Below are 20,616 nucleotides of genomic sequence, written 5' to 3' on the forward strand. Positions count from 1 at the left end.
CTCCCCCCATTCTGAGATCTGGTGAGAAAAAAAAACTGGAAAGTTACATAAGTGAATTTTTTTTAAAGGAGCAACCAGTGGGGAAAACTCAAAGATGTAAAATAATAAGAGTCAAATCAGTGATTTTTTTTTTTTTTTCATGAGCTTTTGTAGGAAGGAGTCATAGGGAGAGTGGAAATGTGATGGAGACTTTAGCCCATCAGGGGGAAATTGGCAGGAGCTATTTAAGGACACCAGGTAAGCAATGAACAGGCTAGAGTCGGGTGAGTGAAAAATCCTCAGGGGTTGTAAAAGTCCTGTGGCTGAGGCATTGATCTCTCTTTATCATTGTCCCTTATCCCCACATCCTTGTGTATGCCATTTTAGAATTTTCTGTATGACTTTAAGATGAGGACTTTAATTTGAGGAAAGTGCTTTCCTGCCCTTCCTAGCAGCTTATTTTCTGGAATATAAGTGCTGTGATTTGTGATTATTAGATGGGAAGAGGCATCTCCAGCATAAGGTTGATTAAAGAATGATAGGAGCAGAGCACCTGTGATCAGCAATTTAATAGTTGCCTTCCAAATAGGGAGGATTATGTCTAGTGACCATGGGGAGAAACACCTATATTCTGGTGCAGGGGCCACTGGTACTATCTTAAGGGAATTCTGCTACCCTTCTTGATGGCCTTTGAGTGCCATTCCACCCACTACAGCCTGAGCATTTAGAGTTCACCATGCCCAGAGCCCTTTTGTGCTTCCATCTCTCCAGATCCTAGCTACCCTGTCATCCTTTGAACTGAAGAATCAACATCACCTGAGAGCTTGTTAGAAATACAGGTTTTGGGGTACCATCTTAGACCCACTGTCAGAATCTCCAGCAATTCACCTGTGCATTAATGTATAAAGAACACAGATATAGAGCTACAACTGTCAGATGGAAATAATGTAACCCCTATGTGTGGCTCTCATTTAAAAGTTGAGAAACATGAAATTTATAAAGTGTTATTCAACATTCTCATATTGAAAAAAAAAATGGATACCTGGTTAAATATTTTATAGTACATCTCAAATGGGACTAGCCAGTTTCAAGTGTTGAATAGCTACCTGTGGCTAGTGGCCTCCACAGGATGGCACAGCTTTTGCTAGAGCTTAGTGAGCACCTTCTCAATTATGCATTAAGGGCCTCCCAAAGTTCATCAAGTTTAGGAAACAGGTTCTCTCTGTTGGCATTTCAGTTCTTTCTCCCTTCCCAGCTGCAACTCTAGTGGCTCTGCTCCCCTTAAATAGCACAGGGTCAAAACCACCATCTAGAATTGAGGCACTGCTACCATGTCACTCCCATGGAGAGGAAGGATGACGCCTTGCTGTGGTTTTGCTTAAGCCAATTTGATATAAACACTCTGGACATCACCCAGGGTGCATAACCACAATGTTTGCTCTTCCCATGAACTTGTGCAAACATCAGCTATGACCACAAACTTCATAGTGAGCATGTCAAAAGGGACTGCACCTTTCCAGCACAGGTACTTCCACCAACTCAGAAGAGATTGCAACACTAGCTTAACAATGAATCCAAAGGAAAGATGGGGCTAGAAAGGATCTGATTCCACCGGTGCCTGACACTGTGCAGTAGAAAATACATTTAAACACAACATAGTAACTGATATTTGGCTTAAATAACTAGCTCTTATTGTTGCCAACTGCAGTGTACAGAAAGAAGAGATTTGGTACAAGGTGGTGACAAGTCCGTTACAATGGTGGCTGGGAAAAGCTTAGGATAGACCCCTGAGGTCATGCCATAACCATCAGCCTGCAGCTTTTGGCAATAACAGAGCCTAGATTATACCAAATGCTTGACAATGACTGTTAAAGAACCACTCCTCCCCTCACCCATGGGTGTTATGGGAGCTTCCCTATATACAAAATGCTCCCATGTGACCAGCGATGAACAGAGGAAGATCACCCAAGACCCCCTCTGTCCCTCACCTCAGGCTTCTCATCCTAGATTGAAAATTAATAGTTTTGCTCTGAACAGCACAAACCTGCCAATACCCCTCACATTAAGAGCGTCACTAACAAGGCATGCAGACATTTTACAGAGGGTGTACCACATGAGGCGCTGAGGGTAGTGGTACAAACTAGTGGTTTCGTCAGTGCAGTGGTCAGAGGTTCATATGCAGTGATATATAGGAGGGGCATGTGATGGTCTATATGCACAGAGTTCTGGAAGACAACTGGTCCACCATGGTGAGTGGACGTATGGGGTGGATCTCAGAAGGAGGTCTGGCTGGGCACAATTCAGGAGCCACTTATCAAGCAGGAAAGAACTTTATTTTTAGAATGCACAGGCTGCACCATGCTAGCTCTTCAGGAATTCCCTCAGAGCCCAACTGCCACCACCGGCTCTTCCCGCCCTTGAGGCCGATTGGCTGGGTCGAGTGGGCAGAGCCAAAGAATCCCCCAATGAGCAGCTCCATGGTCTGAAAGGGCGGGGAAACAGCCCAATGACACCGCAGAGGAGCCAATCAGCTGGAAGTTTGCTGGGGCCGCTTCAGCTGTGGCTCTCAACAAGGTACCTCCTAAACACAGGGGCTCCAGGCTTAGGCAGTAACTGTAAGGATTACTTTGACAAAAGCCTGAAAAAGCAAACTTTAATCTTAAGCTTTTGTTCCTTTCTAATTCACACATTCCTTGTGTCTCTGCTCTCATCTGCTGGACAGGGGAAAATGAAACTACCCCAGGGACAAATTTCTCTGATTTTGGTTTTTCTTTCAAAATGGTCAAATGAGGGCTTGACACGGGAGATGGGAGAAAGACAAAGCCAGAATATCAGAGCCTAAGCAAAAGCTGAAGGGGAGGTTTCCTTTGGTGTGTTTGGTGAGGGGCTAGGGTCTTTGCCTCCCTAGCCCCTTCTTTGAAGTCTTAGGCTCCTACAGTAATGCAGGAAAGTAGCACTGTACCATGATAGGAAGTATTTTCGCCAGCTTGACACTAGGGGGCCCTGAAACAGTCTCAAAGTGGGCAGCTACACTTGGCTAGAAATGAAGCCCAGCGAGTGTCTCTCTGATGCCACCTGCTAAAAATTTCTACCACCCACAGAAAGCACTGGGAGCTAGTTCTTGGCATACAGTCAAAACAGGTCAACAGTGTTTTTTGAGGGCCTCGAGTACTGCAGCCAAATGGGGCTGGGGCATTCCTGCTGTGCCTCTGCTCTCAGGCAATTCAGTCCCTTACCGGTCAGCTTTGTGTTCTCTGTGATAACCAAATCAAGAGTGGCTGACTTATGAAGACCAACCCAGAGTTGTTTATCCTGTGTCCACATTGGGCACATGGAAAACCACAGATAGCAACAATGACAGCTGACATTACTGGGCACTTCACATGCGGCTGAACATAAGTCCTGTATATGTATTATGTTCTTTGATTCCCAAATTATGAATCACAACAAACTTATTAGGCACTTCTGAGGTGCACTGTTCACTTGAACCCAGGAAACCCTAGGATTTAGAAGCATTTTTCAACATACCTCAGCTGGGGTGAGGCAAGAGGAAAATCACAATCTCTCAAAGGTAGGGTGAGCTGTTCTAGGTCTCCTCTTGGTCCTGTGTCACAGACAACTCCCATAAGCCTGCAGGCCAGCCTAACATGGTGTATGCCTGTCAGGGGAAAATTTGCTGAGAGCATCAAGAGACACTGTTTTAGTACCCACTTTTTGAGGAAGAGAGCAGTTATCACTAAGAAACCAAAATAGATTCCAATTTGTAAGCCACTCTGCCCACCCTCTGCCTCAGCCACAGGTTAACGTGGCAGAGTGATTCTGGCCAAATTAACATCCTTCTTTAAGACCCTTAGAATCCTCACTCATCACTCTCCCATCTGTTCTTCTAAACCCTGCAGCTTCCACGAGCTGCAAGGATTTTTTGGTGAGCACTTAATATCAAGCCAACCTAGCTTCCCCCCCCCCCCCCCCCACCACGGCCAAAAAAAGAAAAAAAGGAACCTTCTTTTTTTTTTTTAAATTGGTGCTTTTAGATTCCTCACCTATCACAACTCTAGGGCCTAACTTCTTTCCCATCCAGCCCCAGCAAGCATTACGTGACCATGGGCCTGAAGAGATCCTAAATGACTTCTAAAATGATTACCTGAACACCTTGTAAGGATATCTTAGGAAACATGGTAGGTGCTGGGCAGACAACAAATTCAAAATGTGTTAAAAGACTGCAAAAATTTAAGCTTGTATAATATAATAAAGGTGCTGGGAATTGAACCTAGGAGTACTCTACCACTGAGCTACATCCCCATCCTTCCCACTTTTTTGAGACATGGTCTTGCTAAACTGCCAAAGCTGGCCTCCAACTTCTGATCTCCTTGCCTCAACCTCCAGAGTTGCTGAGATTACATGTGTTCTCTACTGTACCCAGCGGAACCCCACCCCCACCCCCACATGCTGGGGCTGGAACCCAGAGCACCTTGCAAATGCTAGGCAAGCACTCTACTATTGAGCTACAGCCTAAGGCCCAAGTAGTCTCTTCTGTGGCAGGAAAAAAAAATTATCTCTACATTCCCCAACAACTCAAAAAATTTCTTCCAACTCAATCCACAACAACCTTCTTTAGCATTATAGACATTTTGTTTAATTTAAAAAGGATAAAGAAATCTTTGCAAAACATTTCTTTTAAGATGCATGTTTATTGAAGTTAAAAAAAAATTGTAACCAGACAGAAAGGATAAAGTAGACAAGAATGTTATAATCTGACTATATAATATTCTCTTATTCTTGGTGGATCACTAAAATATAACAGGGGATTGTTCTCTATGCTAATTTTAAGGTTGTCCAGTTAAACCATTATTTGGTATCCTTTCAACAGGTTAACCTCTTAACTATTTAGAGTTTCTTCTCAGAAACATTCATATATTATACAGGGAACATTCATAGTTTGAGAAACATTCATATTTTATACAGGATGTACAAACTTTGAGACAATTTTTAAAAAAACACAATTATAGCCGCAACACTATCCTAGCTGCATTGTGGTGATTATGCTTTTAAGTCAGCTCTCCATCATATACAACTGTATTTTAATTGTGTTATTTACAGAGGGGCTAAAGCACTCATCTAAAGATAAAGGCGCTCGGGTTTAATGTGCACTTTCACAGCCCTATGAAAACACACCATTATATACACTGTAAACACCACAGGGCATGAAATCCATCTTCAATCACAAACATCAATCTCACAGGATCAAGCATACAAGGTCTAGGGTAAGGTGCCTGACTCTTCCTTTTTAGGTATACTCATCATCCAAGGGTCTGTTTTTTCATAGGACACTATTCACTTATTTCATATATGGTGCCAATGCTGGAAACATTTCTGGAACCTCTGGGAACTGCCTGCAGAGTCTGCAGTGAACTCCTCTCAATGTCCTTGATGGTGGCAAGCTGTCATCCTTTAAGGAAGGTTTTGATGACAGAAAACAGGCATAGTTATTCGCAGCTGAGTGAATCAAGCTGTGGGATACCACCCTGGATCAAATGTTTTGAGGCGCCACTATAAAACCATGAGACCATTTTTCTTATACAGCTGGTAAGTTCAGAGTTTAGAAAAATGCCTGAGTGATGGCAGTCCTGAAGGAGTAAGTACAGATTCCTAGAGTGATAACTGAGAGGCAACACTCGCGTGAACACTTTATCTAGGTGTTTTGTGGTTTAAAAGATCAGTCCTTTTTGTTGCCTCTCCCCTGGACTTTAGTATTCCTCTTCAGTTTCAGTCCCTTTTGCTTTCTTATGGATTGCCCGATTAAAGCTGTGGCACGCAGGGACCCAGTGATTGTCATGAAGCCCCAGCTTACAGCCAGGAAAGCCCTTCTGAGACCGGTGGCAGCACATCCAGTACCCAGGCCCATAGGGCAATGCTTGGCAATAGGGCTTGGGGTGCCACCGGCACAGAGACACATCCCCCTTCACATATTTTTTCTTGCACTGCTTGCACGGGTCTTCTCTGTAGCGTGGATCTCTAACCCAGCGAGAATCTGCTGGCCTGATGTTGTAGTACTCAATAATGAACTTGAAATAGCAGCAGGTACATTTAAGAGCTACTAAACTCCTGGTGGGAAGTAACCTGAAGATTTTCACCATAATGTGATGAGGCAGAAATGCCATGTACTGCTGAGGCTCCAGAAGCTGCTGAATTTTAAACCTCGTCTCCAGAAAGTCATGAGACACCTGCTTCTTACAACTGGATGCTTCAAGTACAGGTAACGTACCTTCCACTGCAGAAGTTGGTGGTGCAAGTGGCTCAACTGAAACACTTTTCTCCTCAGATGCACTGTCAACTTGAGCAGCATCTTCAAGCTGGCCTGCCTCTGAAGACTCCTGTGCTGTGCTTTCGTTCAACTGGGAACAGTCTAACTGGTGTTGACCAGATGGCAAAAAAAACAACATCCCTGGAAGTGGCTCCTCATGGGAATTTAAACTAGAAGGCTGGGCTTTCTCTACCTTTGACACAGTGATGCTGATGCACAGATATTCTTTTCTTCTCTGATCAGGATTTTGGTTAGTAAGAGGCACAAGCTCTCTACTCATGCAGTTGACAGCATCTGTGGGCAATTCAGTGGCTTGGGGGTAGGTGTGAGAAGAAAAAGGTAATCCATCAAGTTCATCTGTCATTTCCACATCATACCTGTTGTTGTTTTTCACAGCAGTATGTTGACCTGGCTCTAATTCTGCCCTGTCCAAGTGGAAATTCACACCTGCTGACAATGAGGGACAGCTCTGAGGAGCACTATCCCAGGCCTGGTCCCCCTTAGTAGAACAATGCTCAGCTCTTGAGGGACCACAGTCTACAGACACAGACTGCATGGGAGTCACCTGAGTATCAGGTGCCTCCAAGATGCCTTTGTTTGTTTTGCTTTCATCAGCCCGAGTGCTATTTGCAAGCAACACCCTGCCCACATTTCGACGGAAGCTGTTATTCCGCGACAGGTTTCCAGGCTCACGCTGGCTCTGCTGCTTCAGGCACTCGGACTCCAACCTGGCTACCATGTCTAGGACACGGACTGGTTCGCTCTGTGGTTCGCCAACCTCAGAATTTCCCCTTTCTGTGGGTTCTTCACAAGCTCCTGGGGCAGAGAATGGGTCAGGGGCAGGAGGCATACTTCTAGATTGGCCAGAAAATCTCACAATGGCAGGTGAGTTTGTGCAGTTTTTCGCACAGCTAGCTAGCAGAGCACTGGCTCTTTGTTCAAGGAAGGCAACCATCTGTATAACCGACAGAGGTCTTCCAGCATAGACTCCATCTCCACTGTCACTTACATAATGCACAGAACAGTGCTCAATGCCACATGCAAATGGCTCAGGCTGGTAGCACCTGTTATTGACATCCCTCATTCTTTCTAACTGTATCTTGTTTTTTTTAAGATCCCCTGATTTTTTCCTTCTTTTAGTAGCTCTCCCATCAATATCCCAAGAGCTTTTCACTTTCATAGATCCTAACCTGTTGCTACACTGGTGAGCTGCAAAGAATGCAATTTTCTCCTTGGTATTTCCAGGTTTCACAACAGCCCAGATATCAAGTGGCCCTTCTCCTTCTTCACCCTGGTGGATTGTTGCAGGTGGCACATTCTTTTTAGTTTTGACATTCAAGCTGTTCTCTGCAGGGCTCTTCCCACTCATACTGCACAGAACATTTGGAGAAAGGATCCCAAAAGGTTTTCAAGATGATGCTTTGCTAAAAGAAGTTGAAGGAAAGACACTTGTTTTCATATAGCTAGCTTTGCATTTTTCATCATTTACAGCCTTTTGATGGCTCATAAGAATTCTCAGAGTGTCCCTGCAGACTTCCAGAGGACGCTCTTTCTTCTGGAGTTTCCAGTATTGCTTTAGGTGCATAACACAGGCCCTATAGGAAAGAAATACATAATTGATTGAGACCAATTTTTTAAAAGAAGTTTCTTCTATAACTTAGGCTCAGATAGTTCTAGCAAGTAAAAGAAACACTTTCTACTGTTTACTAAATCTTCAACACTCATTTCAGCTAGGTTTTTCTATGGGGGGGGGGGGGGTTACTGGGGATCGAACCAAAGGGTGGCTTTACCATTGAGCCATATCCCAAGTTCTTTTAATTTTTTACTCTGAGACAAGGACACTCTAAAATGCTTAAGGCCTCTCTAAGTTGCTGAGGCTGGCCTCAAACTTGTAATCCTCCCACTGTAGCCTCTGAAGTCACTGGGATTATAAGCATGAGCCACTATATCCATCGTCAGCCAGTTTTTAATGCACAGATCTATTACAACAAAAGTAAAATAACCACTTTTCATTGTGTATCAGCCAGAAAATAAGTTGGTTTTGGCTGAAGAGTTTCAGAAACAGATATTCACATGTTATGCATCAATCCTTTAAGAAAGCTAAACTTACTGAAAACACTTGATAGGCATAATATAAAAGAAAGGAAAGTATAAAAGGAACTTCTCCATAATGCTTAGATTTTTAAACACTTTTTCCAGGTCATCACAACTAACATTTTATTGGTTGTGTATCAAAATGTATTATATTGCTTTCTAGACTATTCCCAATAATACTATTTAGATGTATACAAATTTTCACTTGTTTGCTTATCCATCTAATAGTCTTGATTATGTAAGCACTTAAATGTCAAATTTCCTACAGATATCTTAAACCACATAGAATCTATAAATCCTTATTAATTCTAAAACCCATGTGATCTAGTTCAGAAAAGCTGCCATGTTTTGTACTTGACCAGGGATAGATGGGAGCCAGAGGCAGACACACCCTGGTAATCTCAGCAACTCAAGAGCCTTAGTCAGGAGGAAATCAAGTTTGAGGCCAGTCTGGGCAACTTAGCAAGACTCATCTCAACAAAATTTAAAGGGCTCATGACATGGATATCAAGTGGTAAAGCACTCCTGGGTTCAATGCCCAGTACTGCCCCCACACACACCAAAAAAACACCACAAATACACAAAAACTAAAATAAAAAAATAAAGAGATGGATACCAGTTCACAAAAGAGACAGCAAGATGATTACATAACAAAGACCTGTGTTCTAGGCCCTACTTATCACTGATTAGCTAGATAGTGAGGTGATTTTTACCATGGGCAAGTCACTTTCTCCCTGGGTCTAAGCTGAAATGTTAACTGAGGGGTTGAAATATTAAATAATCTAATGATCAGGTCAAGCCCACTGCTACACACACACTTTGGATGGAGGAAAGAGGTTTTCCAGGGATGCCTGGTCTGCAAAATAAACCTATTAACCAAAATAAAGATGTGCAGTCACAGGCTGGTGGGACTGAAGCCATAGCACCTGCAGGTCTAAGCATAGGGAATTTTTACCTACTCTGGACCACTGCGACAATCTTAGCTTTATGTTTTGGGTGACTTGGCATTCCTCTCAATTTTCTCCGGAAAAAAACAAGTGGCGATACTGTAGCAGATCCTGCATAACTTCTGTCAGATATCAGTGTTGACTGTCAAGGATGAAAAGTAAATATGTATGCTATTCTGCATTGCACAAAGTAATTAACTGGTTCAAGTTTATCCTTCATTTCAACTTGTAATTCCATGAGTCCAGTCTCAGTTAAAAGAGGAAATGTGGATATGCTGTCTTCTAGCATAAAAAGAAAGCTTACATTTAATGCACACACACACAAAGTGTTTTTAAATATGTGTATGTGTGTACTGGGGAGACACAATACTGTCCAGGATGGAATTCAGGGGTGCTCTACCACTGAACAACAAAATTTTTTATTTTCAGACAGGGTATCACTTAGTTGCCGAGACTGGCCTTGAACTTATGATCCTTCTGCCTCAGCCTCCCAGTCCCTGGGATTACAGGCATATGCCACTGTTCCCAGCTAAAATCTTATCAGGATCTTTCTGATCTTTGGCAACTTATATCTTAACCATCTGTAGTGATCTTTCCCTTTTCTGCACTACAGCACTTTTTAAACAGATATCTATAATTATATTTTATAATTTAATTTCCAAACAGGACTACTCAGAATTTTTCAAGAACAAGATGATTTAAAAATGAATAAAAGAGACACACTGAATGCTGTCTCATTTTGCCAAATATTTTCCGGTTCTTCATATCCCTTCAACCACACTATAAGTAAAATGGAAGAAATGAAGGTTGTTGGGGTGGGAAGGGGACAATAGATTCTCACACAATGATCTCATTACACTGTGTCTATGAATAAATTTAAACTTTAGCAATATCTGCTGTTCTGCATTGCACAATATGTTCTCTTCGCCTTCCTCCCACACACATTATTTTAAGTGCCATTATGGACAGACAGGAACATTAAAAAGAAACTAATTAGGGAAAGTTTTTGTTTGCATTTAACCTGTAAAGTCAGCTCAAATGGCAATTACTTGTATACATGGTTATAGCAAGATGAAAACAGGACAGGATCCCAGGGAAAGAAGTGGGAAAGCAAAGGTACAATAGAGAAGGAGAAAAGCCAATAAAGATACACAATCTAGGTGACTGCTGAAAAGTAGGGGTGATTCTGTAGGGCCCCTAAAGAAGGCATAATGTTTTGACACTTGACTGCATCCTCTGCTGATTGAAAGCTGACTGATATGTTAATGTTCCCCTTTCCCTTGCTGGGTTTGAAAGGACCTTAGGCAGAAAACAGATGCTGGCAAAACTTAAGAGAAACTGCGAAAATCTGAGTTTTGGTTGAAATCAGTGGTGGACTAGAAGGACATGATGTACAGCACCAGGAGTATCTGCTACAAAAAGCCACAAAAACAAAAACTTTAGCCAGGTGTGGTGGCCCATACCTGTAATCCCAGCAGCTTGCAGGGCTGAGGCGGGGGCGGGGATCGAGAGAGTTCAAAACCTGCCTCAGCAATTTAGCAAGGCCCTAAGCAACTCAGCAGGACCCTGTCTCTAAATAAAATACAATAAAGGGCTGAGGATGTGGCTCTATGGTTAAGTGCCCTTGGGTTCAAGCTCCAATACAAAACAAAACAAAGCAAAACTTTAACAGATTACACCAGATGGTGGCACATTCCTCCTCACACCCACCTCAGCTCCTACCAAAGCACAATGGAGGAAAGTTTCAGTTGTTTCCATGGTTGCAAATCTTCATTATTTATTTTGCAGTACTGGGGATTGAACCAAGAGGTGCTCATATCACTGAGCTACATCCCAAGCCCTTTTCATTTTAAGTTTTGAGACAGACTCACTAAATTGTTGAGGGTTTCCTCGAACTTGGAATCATCCTGACTCAGCCTCTCCAATCACTGGAATTATAGGCATACACCACTAAAATTTAATATACTTAAATTTTAAAAGTTAACTATAATGAAACTCCACTCTCTTGCAATTAAATAAAATGCATATTTATAGCACCTACATAGCAGTGTTCCTTAGACTTCCAAAAAGGCCCATATAAAAATAAAATTAGGATCCCCGGGCCCAATGAATCAGAATTTCTAGGATTGGGCTCAGAATCTGTTTTTAACTTTAGACTGAAGTTGGAAGGAACTTTGGTGGTCACTTGTTAGAATCAATGCAAGAGGGTCAGTGGGGCTCTGTATCTGGGCTGGGATGCTGGGCTACAATAGGAATCAAGTGGAGATGTCCATCCAACAAGAAGCCAACCTGGCCAGACACAGTAATACACACCTGTAATCCCAGAAATTTAAGAGGCTAAGTCAGGAGGATCACAAGTTCAAGGCCAGCCTGGACAACATGTTGAGATCCTGTCTCAAAACAAAAATAACAACAACAAAAAAAAACTTTAAGGACTAGGGATGTATAGCTCAGTGGTAGAGCACCCTAGGTTCAATCCCCAGTGCTGCAAAAAATAAAGATAAAAAGAATCTTGAAACCATTCCTACTAGTTGGTAGCCCATCAAGTCAGTAACCTGAGTCAAGTCTGAAGTAACTCCTCACACCCAATCACTAAGACAATAAAATGTGTCTTCCTTTTAATCTCTAGCACAACTGTTGGACTTTAAGCAGCCCTCTTATCTCTGTAGCACTGTTGCTAGCTATAGGAAAGGCTACCCTCTATCAAAGCAAGGTGCTAGGCCCACTCCAGCCAACCCACTCCTGCTTTGCCCTACTGCCCTTGTTACTTTGAGAGCTTGTTCACAGAACCATTACCACAGGACCAGATAGGTGAAGGCCAAGTCTTCATTTCCTTCTACCTACTGATCAGAAATTTACTAGCCATTCTAGAGCTGTGTAAAACTTCTGCCAGTTTTTGTTGTTGTTGTTGTTTTGCTACAGTTATAAGGCACTGTTGCTGTTTCAAGAGAGAAAAGTAAACAGACAATTACAACAGAATGTGTAATGTCATTTAAGTGTACAACAAGTGCTGTGAGAGTCCATGTGGGAGAGAGAAAAGGAATGTTCATGAAGGAAATGTGGGGCTGCTAGTGTCAAGCTCAGTCTTTTATTTTTTTGTACCAGGGATTGAACCCAGGGGTACTTAACCCCGAGTCACACATCCCTACCCCCTTTTTATTTTCATTTTGAAATAGATTAGGCCCTAAGCAACTTGCTGAGGCTGGCTTCCAACATGCAATCCTCCTGTCCAAACCTCCTGAATCACGGGGATAACAGCTACGTAACCATGCCTGGCCCAAGCTTAGTCCTGATGGTGTAGGAACAGGTCTGAGAAACCCTGACTTTCTAAAGTAAGCTGTGAAGGAAGATATACAAAAATCCTTAAGAGGCTCAAAAGTAGGTGATAATTTTGGGAAACTCAGGTTAAGTGAGAAAGTCTGAGCTTAGGTGCTGAGAATGGAGAGATGACCAGCAAACAAGCAAGATTCTGACTAACTATAGTCATTAAAACTAAAAAAATGAAGGAGAGCCATCAAGGATGAATCGTCATCTTATGGTTTCTGCAAGTCATGCAGTGTGATTCCTCCAAGTGGATGGTGACAAGGTGGCTGATCAGATTTGGAACAGGGGAGGTTCCATTCAATTTCTCAGAAATGTTGGGCCTAAGTGCCTGCAAAATAGAGATACAAGTAGGCAGACTAGTTAAGAGAGTTGTCACAGAAATATTTCAATGAAATATTTCAAGTATTTTTTCTAAGATTTCATATAATAAACATGTGTTACTTTTATAATCAGGAAAAAGAATAGCATCCAGTTGGTGGTGGAGACCCTTTGTGAACCACTAGGAGAAACTGTAGCTCTGGCTATGAGGGAGAAAGTCTCTGTATGTACCTGTCACCCTGAACTCCTTCCAGGAATATGGTGAGATTAACAATGAATTAAAACTTGAATAATTTTACTCCAGTGATAGCCAAAACTTTGTTTTCAGTAATTCCAATATTCCTTATAGAGTCTAATTTCCAATTTTAGCTCAAAAAAGTTGGGAAAACTCGCATAAAGATAGTGTACCATTCCAAAATTAAGCCACAGAAGATTAACTGAACTTTGTGTTTTTTAAACAACAACAAAAAGATATGTATGGATAAATGCCAAAGCCCAAAGAGTCACAGAATAATTCTTGCATGTAGAGGGGTAAATCTGATGGACAAGGAATAAAATGGCAATGTGTGTTTAAACAGGAAAAAGGACTGAGATTTCTCTAAAGTGTTAGTAAGAAGTCATAACATCAAAGGCAAATGCCAAGTTCCAAACTTGTCTTTTAGTCTTCAGCCCTATCAAAACAGGTTAGAAAATAGAGCATTTCCTCTGTTTCTGTTTCAGTAAAGGCACAGGAATGTTATTCCAAGAGTTAGTTATTAACAATAATAAGAACCATTCTTTATGGAAGAAAGAGGAACAAAAAAAGATGTAGTTGTGCAATCTAATTCCCCCTACTAAGGAGGCTGAGGGGAGTTCTACAGCGGTGTAGACAACCTATGGAGACCCTGACTCTAAAAAAAAAAAAGAAAGAAAAGGGTTGGAGAGGGAGCTCAATGGAACACCACTGTGTTCAATCCCCAGTTAAAAAAAGGATGAAAAGGGAAAAGAAAAAGAAAGTAAGTAAATTTCCCAAAATCTGTAAACACTTCTAGAGAATAGCCTTAGTCACAGGACCACTACACAATGATTAGCAATTCCAGCAACTACTTTCATTTATATATAATAAATCCTTGTTTTTGCAAATGAGAAAGCAGAGGTAAAATTTTTGAAGACACACAGCTAGGTCATGAAAAAACTAGAATTAGATTTTTAAAACCATCTCTTGGAGCTCTACTTCCTGTTTTAAAGAGGGGGCCGGCACGGTGGCACATGCCTGTAATCTCAGCAGCTCAGGAGGCTGAAGCTAGAGGATCAAGAGTTCAAAGCCAGCCTCAGGAACTTAGTGAGGACCTAAGCAACTCAGCAAGACCATGTTTCTAAATAAAATATATAAAAAGGGCTGGGGATGTGGCTCCTGGTTTCAATCTCCAGTACCAAAAATGGTGAGGGGGTGCATATATTTACAAAAAAAAAAAAGCAAGTTTGCTAGGCACAGTGGTACATCCCTGTAATCCCAGTTACCTAGAAGGCTGAGGTAGAACCCCAAGTATTTGGGGATAAGGTTTGCACCTGGACATAACAATACCCTGTGTCACAAAACAAAACTAACCTGGGTCAAACTATGACACAAATAATTCTGATAGCATCTATTCAAAGAGCTTTTATATTCAAATTAGGTCAGTTTTTCTTAAATACCACAGAAAAACCCTACACAGAACAGTGATACATTAAAGCAGACATATCCTACATACTAGTCTACAAGTATGTAAAAGCTACTTCCATGGCTATTAAATGGGAAAACATGCCAAGACCAGGGTGTGAACACAGACAGAGACAGAAGAGAAGACTCCCCATTCCATATGCCTCCAAGCACTGATAGAATGCACCCAACTCCCACAGAACACTAAAAAAAACCAGGGCAGGGGACCAAAAAATAAAGAAAAACTGTAGGTGAGAAAAGACAGTATTTCTCTAAATTGAGTTCCAAAATACTGAAGGATAATTTTTTTTTCAGGGAAGGAATTCACTTTTCCTTTCTTTTATTTATTTATTTGTTTGTTTGTTTGTTTGTTTTGAGAGAGTGCCTCACTATGTTGCCCAGGCTGGTCTTCAGCTCCTGGGTCAAAGGAGGCTGCATTACCTTCCTAACATTAAAGGAACATTTACAAAGCCTTTTCTTGGAACCTCTGAATTTCAAGAGTTGGGTAGTTAGTAGTGCTCAATGAAAAAGTCCTTTATTATCTATTAATATGTACTGAATAATACCAAGAATGGCCTTTGGAAACATGCAGTTTTCAGGAACTCTTTGTTCATTAACTTCTATCTTAGAATTCACAATGGTATTTAAAGATAGCATCTTCAAGGTTATCTATACTATAAATTCTTTATCATAAAGATCATACAACTCTCATTTCCAGAAAATAATGAAAGGTTTATGATAAAACTGATGGGACAACAAAGTATACAAAATATATTAAAAATGAATACGACAAGTTGGGGAAGAGCCATTGCCTTGCTCTTCCAATGTGATCACAGTAAGATCAACCCAAGTATTATGAAATACTGAATTAGTGAAATTATGCAAGTAAACAAGAGTCATCCCTACCCACCACCTTTCTTAAAGTAGTGAGGAAGACAGGGGGCCTGGAAGAAAAAATGCTTGCTCAGGCTGTTGTGAATCATTAAAAAAACAGTTTGGAATAGGGACGAATCGAAGTATTATGTTTGGTTATAATTTACCATGTTTATCTAAGTTAAACTAGTGCACAGTTATTTCCTATTGTTCCTATGACATAATGCCACTCATAAAACTCTGCCACATCAAGCTACCTAAGATGATGAGAAACCTAAAATTGCAAGACACTGCTAGAATGAACGTCAAAATCCAGATAAAATGTAGAGAATTAAAGTCCAAAAAATCATTAATATTGATATTTTGGGGTGTTTTTTGTTGTTGAGTTTTTTGTATGGGGGTTGGGGGTTTTTGTTGTTGTTGTTTTGTACTAGGGACTGAACCAAGTGGCACTCTACCACTAAACCACATTCCCAGACCTTTTTATTTTTGAGACATGGTCTCACTAAATTGCCCAGGCTGGCCTTGAATTTACAGTCCTCCTGCCTCAGCCTTCCAAATTGCTGGGATTACAGGCTCATACCAACATACCTGACAGAATGATTTATTTTAGATGAGACAACCTTAATATGGAAAACAGGGAAATGGTGTCCATCCATACTGTACAAAGTATCTCAATCAGATCACTAGCTTTGTGCTGGATCCAAAAAGTGGCAAGATGAAACACCTGAAAACTGCTATTTATTGGAGAGATTGATAATACATTTGTGGGGGGGGGGGTACTGTGGATTGAACCCATGGGTGCTTAACCACTGAGCCACATCCTTAATCCTTTTTGTATCTTATTTAGAGACAGGGTCCTGCTGAGTTGCTGAGGCAGGCTTTTGAACTATCCATCCTCCTGTCTCAGTCTCACATAAACTGCTGAGATTACAGGCATGGGCCACCATGCCTAGCTACCACCATTATTTTTTAAAGTTACTTAAAAATTAAATGTCTAAAGACTTAATTGGTGAATGAACTACTGATAAATTTTACCTCCATTAGTTTCTTTCCCTTTGGTACTGGGAATTGAACCCATGGTCCAGTTACCATTGAGCTATATATCTCCAATCCTTCTTATTTTGAGACAGGGTCTAACTAAATTGCTGAGGATCTCATCTCACTATGTTGCTGAGGTTGGTCTGGAACTTGTAATACTCCTGCCTCATCATCCCAAGTCACTGGGATTACAGGAGTGTGCCACTGCTTTTCTCCACTTGAATTTGCCTTCTATATTCCTTTTCCTAACCAACGATCCAAGTATATTTCCAAAGTAGATTCCAAAAATTCATTAAAGAAAAATGACAATCAGGCTTATTCACTGTATATATATGTAAAAGAATTAAGAGAGCCAGGCGGAATGGTGCATGCCTATAGTCTGAGCAACTCGAGAGACTGAGGCAGGATGATCGCAGATTCAAGGACAGCTTTGGCAAGATTCTATCTCAAAATCAAAGACAAAAAGGGCTGGAAAATGTAGCTCAGTAGTAAAGTGCTCTTGGGTTCAATCCCCAGTACCATAAAAAAAAAAAAAAAATTGAGAGAGAAGCCTGCTTACCTAGAGAGTACTGAAGCACTCTAATCAAAATCTGAAGAAAGAAGAAAGGCATTAAAAATGCATGAGGGGAAAAAAAAGTTAACTGACAAAAATCTCCCCTAATCTCACTGCAGATATTCTTATATGCCTCATTGAGCAGGTCAACCTCTAGGCCTTACATTAGTTTCTAATCCATCATCTTTTAGCTATTTGCTTTAAATAAAATACTTATGAAAGGTTTAAACATTCTTTCAAGAAACAAAAGTATCACCAGGTTATAAACAATAGAAAACTACATGAAACATTCTAGAAGGTATCAAGTGGATCTCAGACACTGATGGATAACAGTCAAATGTAAAATGCAGCAATTTTGAAGTGGGACTTTACTGTAACACCAAACAAAGCCTTGGCTCCCTTTCACCTCACCCTCACCCCCCCCTCCCCGCCCCCTGCAAATTGCTCAATTTAGAAATCAGGTCTTTAATAAGTAATACCAAAAGTACCTGTAATAATATTTTAGTAGAGACATTTTTAGACTCTTATTGTTCCAAATTCCAAATGAAGACTAGAAATAAGTTTTTCAAAAATTAATAATGAGTTCATTTAAAAAATTTACACAAGCATGTAAAATTTGAAAACAGCTATTATTTGTCATCCAAATAGTTTGAGTGCAAACTTGATTATTCCTAACTGGGAAATAACCCCCAGTAAGAACAGTAAGACAACTTCCTTATCAATGAACTATAATAAGGACCTGAAGTTATTTGGCAGTAACTAATTACTCAATATAATATACAGCAAATCTCAACACTAAATCATATACTGCGTTTTAATCACTGCTATCAATGCCATAGAGAATAGTAATTCAAATGAAAATACAGTTAAAGTCATCAACTGTCTTAAATAAAAATTTTATTTAAGGTTTTGATTAAACATAAATGGGCTAGAAGCCATACACAGTGTCCCATGCCTGTACTCCTATCTACTCAAGTGGTTTAGGCAGGAAGTTCCTAAATTCAAGCCCAGTCAGGTGAGACAAATTCCAACAAGAGAGAGGGAGTGAGGGAAGGAAGAAAAGAAAAAGCACACTGGGTATGGTGGCACACACCTGTAATCTCAGGGACTCAGGAGGCTGAGGCAGGAAAATGACAAGTTTGAAGCCAGCCTGGACAATTTAGAGAGACCCTGTCTCAAAAATGAAACATAAAGAGGGATAGGGATGTATCTCATGATGAGAAAGACAAATCAACCAAACATAGCATTTGTGGATCCTGAGTCAGACAGACATGATGTGTTTGTGTGTGCATTTTAAAATCCTCATCTCTTAGAGATACATACTAAAATATTTTCAGAGTATATGATATAATGTGTGGAATTTCCTTCAAAATAATACAGGAGAGGAGAAACGATTAGTGTAGATCAAACTAAACTGCCTATGAAACAGGTTGCTGAAGCTTGATGGCTAAGTGGGAGTTTATCATTCTACTATTTCTGTATAGAGCTAAATTTTTCCATAATTACTAGTTTGTAAAAAGGAGAAATAAATACATAGAAGCAACTAGAAAACACTGAAAGAATGAGCCTTGAAAGATTCATTATGCGCATACAGGGTGAAGAGCTGCATATCCACTGATTTAAAGTGAGGAAACTGGCTCCCTCCATGGGGCAACTCTCTAAGAGCTCAACCTAAATCCCTCCCCACAGGCTGTCTGATGCAGTCCTTCCTGGTTCAGACAAAGGACACCAACGTAAATTCTTGCCCTACACCACACCAGTTACTGAAAAACAAACAGGAAATAAATCATAAAGCAACTAAATAAAGATTAAAAAGAGAGACTAACACACAAGAAGTCAAACAATTAAAAAAAAAAACAAACCTGAATGACAACAGTGATTAAAAACCAACCAATTTCTTAAATGCATGACTTTGAAATCTTCATTCTATACCCTAAATAAGCAGTCTAGTTAGTACTGAATCTACCTTGTTCAAGTGCACTTAACTTTCACAACTTTAAGATTATATATATATATAAACATTTTTTCATAACAATAATCACCTCCCACATTCATCCAAGGAGAGGGAAGTGATATATTACTATTTAAGTATTAGCAATGATTTATGCATTAAACACTTATCATGTAGTTATACACTATTCTAAAGAGCTTCATTATTTATGTGTGTGTGTGTTAATTTCATCTTCAGGACATGTTTATTTAAAAAAAAAAAACTTTCTTTGATATAATGAGAACAACTAAGAACAGCAGGGAGGAAGAGCAGGAGGAAAAGATTAACATTAAACAGAGACATGAAGTGGGAGGGAAAGGGAGAATAAATAAATAAATAAATAAAACTGTCCTCAGTTTTCCTTATTAAATATATTATCATTCTCATTTTATATATGTGGAAATGACCAACTAAAATGTATGAATATTTTTAAATGATTTTACAAGGCATGATCCATCTTAGATTTCTAAGTGCTATGTCATTTTTAGAATGGCTTCAAATATGTTACACACACACACACACTCACACACAACGTATTTCCCATTCTGCCCCCGCCCGCCCCACCATTCGGGACCAGGCATACAGGCAAGGGCACTACCACAGAGCTATACTCCGAGCCATTTTTTCTTCTTCAATACTGGTGAATGAACCAAGGGACTTTTTACCACCAAGCTATATCCTCAGTCCTTCTTATATTTTATTTTGAGATACAATCTTGCTAAGCTGCACAGGCTATCCTTGAATTTACAATCCTCTTGCCTCAGCCTCTGGAGTAACTGAAATTACAGGCGTGCACCATTGCACCTGGTTCCGGTCTCCTTTACACTACTTGAAACAAAGCCATATCTGTGTGTTATGTATGTCTATATACATACCCATATATGTAATAATTAACAGGGCTGGGGATGTAGCTCAGTAGTAAAGTGCTTGCCTAGTATGCGTGAGGCCCTGGGTTCAATCCCCCCACTCCTCTAAAAAAATTAACAGACACAAAAGTCAAATGAACTGGGCACGGCTGAGGCAGAAGGATCACAAGTTCCGGGCTAGCCTTAGCAATTTAGGAAGGCCCTAACCAACTTAGCATGACCCTGTCTCAAAATAAGAAGGACTGGGGATTTAGCTCACTGGTAAAACAGTGGGTTTTACCCTGGGTTCAATCTTCAGTAACAAGAAAAAAAAAAAAAAGTCAAATAAGTTACCTAATAGATAATTAGCTGTACAGAAGTTCCTAATGACAGTACAGTATACTTATGGTTATATTTTCTAAACCCTCTAGTCCTAGAGGTTTCTCTATTCTCTAAAAGGAAATGTAACAGACCAAAGCCATTTCAAGTTCATTTTAATAGAAATCTTTCTCTTTGGCCCTGGAAATGGTCAAAAATAACTGAACATACACACAAATCCAAATAGAACTAACTACAGTCAAAAGAAAGCACTGAATTCCATCAACTCCTTAAAGACAGGGTTGCGATCTGGTTGTTTTGTTTTGTTTTAAACATTTCCAGCCCTTTTTAT

At 40.4% G+C, this 20,616-nt stretch overlaps 1 protein-coding gene across 1 annotated transcript in view; it reads right to left on the bottom strand.

Annotated features, from left to right (window-relative positions):
• Positions 1-4,656: 4,656 nt before the first annotated feature.
• Fbxo34 (F-box protein 34) overlaps positions 4,657-20,616 on the bottom strand; it is a 73,675-nt gene continuing 57,715 nt past the window's right edge. The window contains exon 2 of the mRNA XM_027929726.2: positions 4,657-7,878. Coding sequence (XP_027785527.2) covers positions 5,727-7,652 — 1,926 coding nt within the window. The 5' untranslated portion in view covers positions 7,653-7,878 and the 3' untranslated portion in view covers positions 4,657-5,726. The remainder of the gene's footprint in view (positions 7,879-20,616) is intronic.

Source organism: Marmota flaviventris, chromosome 2 (assembly GCF_047511675.1).
Source record: "Marmota flaviventris isolate mMarFla1 chromosome 2, mMarFla1.hap1, whole genome shotgun sequence".
Taxonomy (NCBI): domain Eukaryota; kingdom Metazoa; phylum Chordata; class Mammalia; order Rodentia; family Sciuridae; genus Marmota; species Marmota flaviventris.